Source organism: Limulus polyphemus, unplaced genomic scaffold (genome assembly GCF_000517525.1).
Source record: "Limulus polyphemus unplaced genomic scaffold, Limulus_polyphemus-2.1.2 Scaffold1296, whole genome shotgun sequence".
In the NCBI taxonomy this organism is placed as follows: Eukaryota; Metazoa; Arthropoda; class Merostomata; order Xiphosura; family Limulidae; genus Limulus; species Limulus polyphemus.
In genome coordinates, this window is record NW_013666906.1 from 220237 (window position 1) to 226716 (window position 6480).

The window sequence follows — 6480 nt, forward strand, 5'->3', positions numbered from 1 at the left end:
GAGCTTCCAATTGATTATTCATGTCATATCTAGAAGTAACTGTATATAAAGGAGCATTTCCAAAAATGGAAAAGAGCTGGGCAGGGTGCCACTGTGTTTGATTTATTACATGAGCAATATCTTAGCAAACTGAAAAGATAAGAAGCTCTTATTTTATGTTCTAGCTTGTCAATATCGATAATTTGAGTTTCCAGTTCGTTCGAAACTATAGACTTAGTATTTTGACTTCAGAAACATCTAATTTGAACCAGTGCTGCATTTAACATACCACGTGACACGCAAAAATCAATGTTTATCTGTGTTTTTTTAATATTTGCTTTTAATTTAAGAAATTGAGTAATTTGAATTATAATCTACAGTTTGATACCAAACTTATTGACATAAATTCATGAAATAGTAGTTCAATAAAATTTGGAATGTGAGTCAACAAATGAGATGACATGGCTATTCACCTGTGACCCACCTCTAAAGGGTTAAAGGGGTGTTGAGAATTTGAAATAAAATCGAAGCAGTGTTAAATAATTTAAATTTTAATAGTTGAATTGTACCCTGGATTTAGTGTCTAGAAATATGCCGATATTTTATTTAATTTACGCAATTTGCCAACAAGATTGATTCACACCGTTTTTGTTTTGAAACAAATACGTTTTACTATATATATATGTATGTATATACAATAGTATAATTTATAATAGCAACTATTATGATTAATTATTACAAACCAAGTTTCATAAACAGAAATTTCACTAACTTACAAATAACCTAAAATCATCTTCCTAGTTCAGAGTCTCCTTCATATCCAGTGAGATAACTTGAAGTCGATGTACGTACAATTGTCAGGAAGCTAGCTAGATTTGTCAGGCATTGAATTGTTGGATCGTTGAAGTAAGATAACATTTTCATAAAACCACTAATGTTCGATGAGAAACCAGTAATATTTTTGGAAAGATGTTAATGTTTGATGAGAATTCATTGATGTTCAAAATTGATAACTGTTCTTGGTCAAATGTCGTCTATTTTTCGGTTGGTAAGGGTTAGCAAAATCACGGTTTATAGCGTACCAGATTATATCAGTTTCCTACCAGACTTCTGTGTTCTCTCTTTTTTTGGCGCATCACTTTTTTTAGGCGCTTGAAATGCTTTCTCGAAGGTTTGGACAATACCATATTTAACCGGTTATGGAAGTGGATATATTGTTCATTCTTACATTCACAAATATTCTACAACCTTGGAGAATTGGCGGGAGTTTTGCCATATGTAACTAACATGGTAAGATAGGCACGTTTTTACATATAAACTCAATCTCAACAAATGTTGTCATTAAAATAAATAATTAACAAATTCATTACACGCAATACATATCTGACACTATAAGTTACACATATTTTTAAATACAAAGTTAATCTAAACAACATTCATATTAAAAATAAATACATAACAATAAATTCGTTACAGGGGCTTTTTAGACCATCAAAGCATTGAACACGTGAGCAGAGCTATTTTGTTTGAATGCAGTTTGCTAACTCTTCGGGTTTTGTGGTTTATCTAAAGTGATTGCGATGTACCACCCATGTGTTTTTTTTTTAATATTCCTGCTGTTACAGTTTTGTAACTTGAAACATTATGTTTGTGGTTGATTGCAGTATACATAAACTTGGCTAAGCAAAATGTAGGCAAATGGTATAATGCAGCAGATTCAGTTGAAAAGCAAATAACACTGATTTCATCAAAAAAGAATATAAGAACAAAAAACGTTTTAAAAACAGGAAAATATATGTTTGGGTGAACTATCTAAATACACCAATAACATCACAAAGATAAAAAAACAAGGAGCAAATGATTGGAGATTTGTTTTGTCCTTATTAATAGTATATAAAGATAGTTTTTCTCTTCTTTTTTCTTTTTTTTGTTTTCACCATTTTATGGCTCTAGTGAAGTATTTTTGCCTCACAACGTCATCAATTGGAAATTACTTTTTCATGTATAATATGTATAATACTTCTTTATTTCTAAGTAGTTTTTTTCAGATGTTTGTGTCTAAAACTAATTTTTGGTGAAGAGTATTTGCATAGGATGTGGTGACCAGTGTTCAAAAATCTGATTTTACCCTTAGTTGTCCCTCAGTAACACAGTGGTAAGCCTAAAGGGTTAGAAGACTAACAGTGGTGGGCACAGAACAGAGAGCCCATTGTGTAGTTTTGTGATTAACTACATTTAAGGTTTCTTTTGCCATCTCTACATTCACAGGTTATAGTTCATCCTGTAGTAGTTCTGGAACTCTTCAATTATCTCCTTAGATAGGTTACACCAATTTCCTGTGGAAGTTCTAGAATCACGCACACATCTTCTGTGGAAATTGTTGAACCTTTTAGTTATCTTAAGTTACACACCCATGTCTTCTGTGGAAATTGTTGAACCTTGTAGTTACTTTAGGTTACACACACATCTTCTGTAAAAGTTCTGAAAACCATTAGTTACTTTAGGTTACAAACACATTTTCTGTGGGAATTCTGGAAACCTTTAGTTACATTAGGTTACACCTACATCTTCTGTGGAAATTGTTGAACCTTTTGGTTACTTTAGGTTACACCCATGTCTTCTGTGGAAATTGTTGAACCTTGTAGTTATCTTAGGTTACACACACGTCTTCTGTGGAAATTGTTGAACCTTTTAGTTATCTTAGGTTACACCCATGTCTTCTGTGGAAATTGTTGAACCTTGTAGTTATCTTAGGTTACACACACGTCTTCTGTGGAAATTGTTGAACCTTTTAGTTATCTTAGGTTACACACCCGTGTCTTCTGTGGAAATTGTTGAACCTTTTGGTTACTTTAGGTTACACATCTTCTGTGGAAGTTCTGAAACCCATTAGTTACTTTAGGTTACACATACATCTTCTGTAAAAGTTCCGAAAACCTTTAGTTACTGTAGATTACACACACATCTTCTGTAAAAGTTCTGAAAACCTTTAGTTACTGTAGGTTACACACACATCTTCTGTAAAAGTTCTGAAAACCTTTAGTTACTGTAGGTTACACACACATCTTCTGTAAAAGTTCCGAAAACCTTTAGTTACTTTAGGTTACACACACATCTTCTGTGGAAAACCTGGAACTCCTTAGTCAGAGAATAGATGCTTGCTACATTGGAGTGGCCAGATCATGTACAAAATCCAGTTCTGTGTTTCACCTTCTCACAAGTGGGTTCCTCGCAAACTTTTAATTGTCAGAATTCTAACTTGTTTCTTAGGACTAAAAACAATGATTTTTGTGTGTGTCTATATACCAAAGTACGACTTTTTATTATTACTTTGATAATTTTTATAGTAATGTTGTGACATATTTTAAAACCAACGTCAAAACTTTTTTTTCTTTACATGTACGTTACGTTACTATTCTATACTTTTGCAGCTTTCATCTTATTAACATGTCATTTCCTCAGTCTATGAGAATTATTTTCAAAACTTATAGGTTAATTCCCTCCTGGCTAGTGCACACACACTCATCATCATCATCATTTTGGGTACTATGTCAGTGCCACATTTTGTACAGCAACACAAGTTATGTTTGTTTTTTTTCCCCTAGCTTTTTAAGATCTTGTTGTTTTTTCAGCTAAAGACCGAGTGTTTTACCACACCTTATGGGTTATTTAGACAGAGTAAACTGCCCTATGTAATATTTTATGGCTTGATTGAAATATTTGCATGTAGAATTGTGTTTAAAAAAGGTTACACAGTACGTAGCATAACAGGAAAATTGTACTATATTTTTATTGAAATAATTGTTTATGTGACGTATCTTGCATGCTTGTAAGGCCTTTTATCTAACAAACAGAATATATTCATCTCAGTTACATCTATTTCACATGAAGTCAGAATTTTTCATGTCATAGAAAAGTTTGATTTATGGTGGTATTCTATACTGAATTTGTTAGACCTTATCTGTAGCTGTAGTCATGTTCACATTACTTTTTTTGTAACTTGTTGGAGCTGAGGTTTCCAAATTTGTAGTTTAAGGTCCCTCAAGACATTGGCTGAGGCTACCTACCATCTCAATTATATTATAGATTAATGATAACCACTATATCTTGCTTTCATTGATAATTTTTTCTTTGATAAAAAATCTCAAGCATAAACAAACTGTGTAGTCATATTTATTACAACCAGTAAAATTCTCTTTGAAAATATTGCTTCGTCCGGTGTCAGGGAAAGTTTAAAGAGAATATTTCTACATGTGTTGAGGTGCCCCCTGAGGACCATAATTTGGGAACCATTATTTTAAAAGACTTTTTTTTGACTGAACATAACAGTGAGAGAAGCATGTTTTCAACTACTTAAAAAAGTGTCATTACAAAAACTCATCAATCTTTGTACAGTAATGTTAAATCACTAATCAAAATATGTAGTTATTGTTGCAGTGTTAGTACTGTGCATAGAAACGTGAATGTTGAATAATAGTAAAAAAAAAACAATGTTAAATTAAGCTGTTAAAATAATAAACTATTTGCTTAATCTAATACCTCTACATGGTCATGGTAAGGTATGTATAGTAGTAACACAAGTGGAATATGCTTGAATCTGGAAGAATGTATGCTACAACATTTTGTTAAACTGAAGCCTCCTTTCTTTTTTAGGGCCTATTCATTGGTGGATTCTTCCCGGGTGTCAACATTTTTAGTATCGATCCTCCTGATTGTTTACAGCAGCTTTAGGTGAGTTTTTTTTTAATCTGGTCCATGATCTGAAAGCTATGGTCTGTGTGTGTATGAAGTCTATTTCAATTTAATAGAACATTTTGCTTCAGTAAAAATTCAGGCAGAAAAGTCAGTAGTTACACGGTGTTGTTAAACTTTTCATTTTGAAGTTTTCTTGTTGGTTTAATAATTTACAGGAAGACAGGGTATACAAGGTAGGGTTAAAGTGTCCTATACAGTTGTTTCATTTAGAACATTGTTTAATTTCTAATGTTCTACCCTGAAACAAACAATAATTGAATTGGTTTGAATTGTCTTTAATACCAACCATATAATGCAAACTGTTTAGTAACTTTTACTCTACAATGTATATACAAAATCTTGTAATATATAGTATTAGAAAACAATATATATAGACACAACTATCAATACAAATTTGTATCACTTGTTTATTTGTGAAAATGACCAACCTTATATAAGATATATAATTCTGTGTGTGTGTGTGTGTAGTGCTTATTATTTTGTAACTTTCTTCCTGTGTATAATGAATTGTGATATTATGTTTCATCTTTTAATTAAAATGAAATAAATATTTTTCTTCAAGTAAACTGATTTTGATTTTAAATCTCCAGTTAATAGTGTGAAAATCATGTAGCCATAATGATGAATGTGTGTGTTTTGCAGTTACTCTTTAACCGTTAAAGACATTTAAGTTAATCTATATGTAATATTTTGGCTAAATATTTTATGAGTAGGTATGTCAGCCGTTAAGACTTTATAAGAATTATGGTAAAATAAGGTTTCGTGTTAACACAATGTTTATATGATAATGTCACTCATTAAATTATTAAAATTGTTGTTGTTTCCTAATAAATAAATTCTGACAAACCAAATATCTTTATAATTTAACATTTGTACAATTTGGTCATCATGTTTTTTTCAGCAAGTACCTACAGGTAGTCACTTAGTGCATAAATTGAAGAGTTATATTTATCCAAATTTCAATTTTCATCCATTTCAAATCTTAGTAAGAAAAAGCCCTTTCTATAAAAACAAATACATTAGTTTAGATTTAGATATCAACATCATTAATTAATCAAACATTCAATAAAACAGATGATTTTAATTTTGAAGTTGTAAACCTTCCATTGCCAAATACAGATATTCCAAATAAGTTAGGCTACAATTCTTACTAGTCACAACGTATTACGTATAATAGAGTTTGTTCAACAGACAAGACTACTTAGACAAAGCTCTCAAACTCACTCTCATTCTTCACAAACAAGATTTCTCTTACCACCTTCTGAATGCCAGGTTTATTCAATTTTGCCGTAAATTGAACAACCTTCTAATGATTTATTATAGGATTATTTATTTTACAGAGTATTGTGATCTTTGCAGAATAGTCACATGAATATTTTAGTTTCTTAACAAATTTTTTTAATGTAATAATGAAGAAGTTTAACATGATTCAAGAAAATATATAATATTCTGCTATTCAGACCACATAATTTTGTTAATGTTATTATTTCCTGTTGGTCAATGAGGTATCTGATTTTTAGGTCATTAAATATGGAACAGGAAGCTAAACAAAAGCAGAATGAAAAGATTGGCCAGAATCCAGAGAGTAGTAAGTTGATAATTCCAGCTTTTTCAAGTGCCTTATAGCTTTCTTTGTTTTAATTTTATTACGATGACAGAATCCAGAGAGTAGTAAGTTGATAATTCCAGCTTTTTCAAGTGCCTTATGGCTTTCTTTGTTTTAATTTTATTACGATGACAGAATCC

General features: G+C 31.1%; 1 protein-coding gene across 1 annotated transcript in view; it reads left to right on the forward strand.

Annotated features, from left to right (window-relative positions):
* Window positions 1-6480, forward strand: part of LOC106462996 (signal peptide peptidase-like 3) — a 38964-nt gene that overhangs the window by 8739 nt on the left and 23745 nt on the right. The window contains exons 3-4 of the mRNA XM_013922963.2: window positions 4633-4710; window positions 6255-6322. Of these exons, the coding sequence (XP_013778417.1) occupies window positions 4633-4710; window positions 6255-6322 (146 nt within the window). The remainder of the gene's footprint in view (window positions 1-4632; window positions 4711-6254; window positions 6323-6480) is intronic.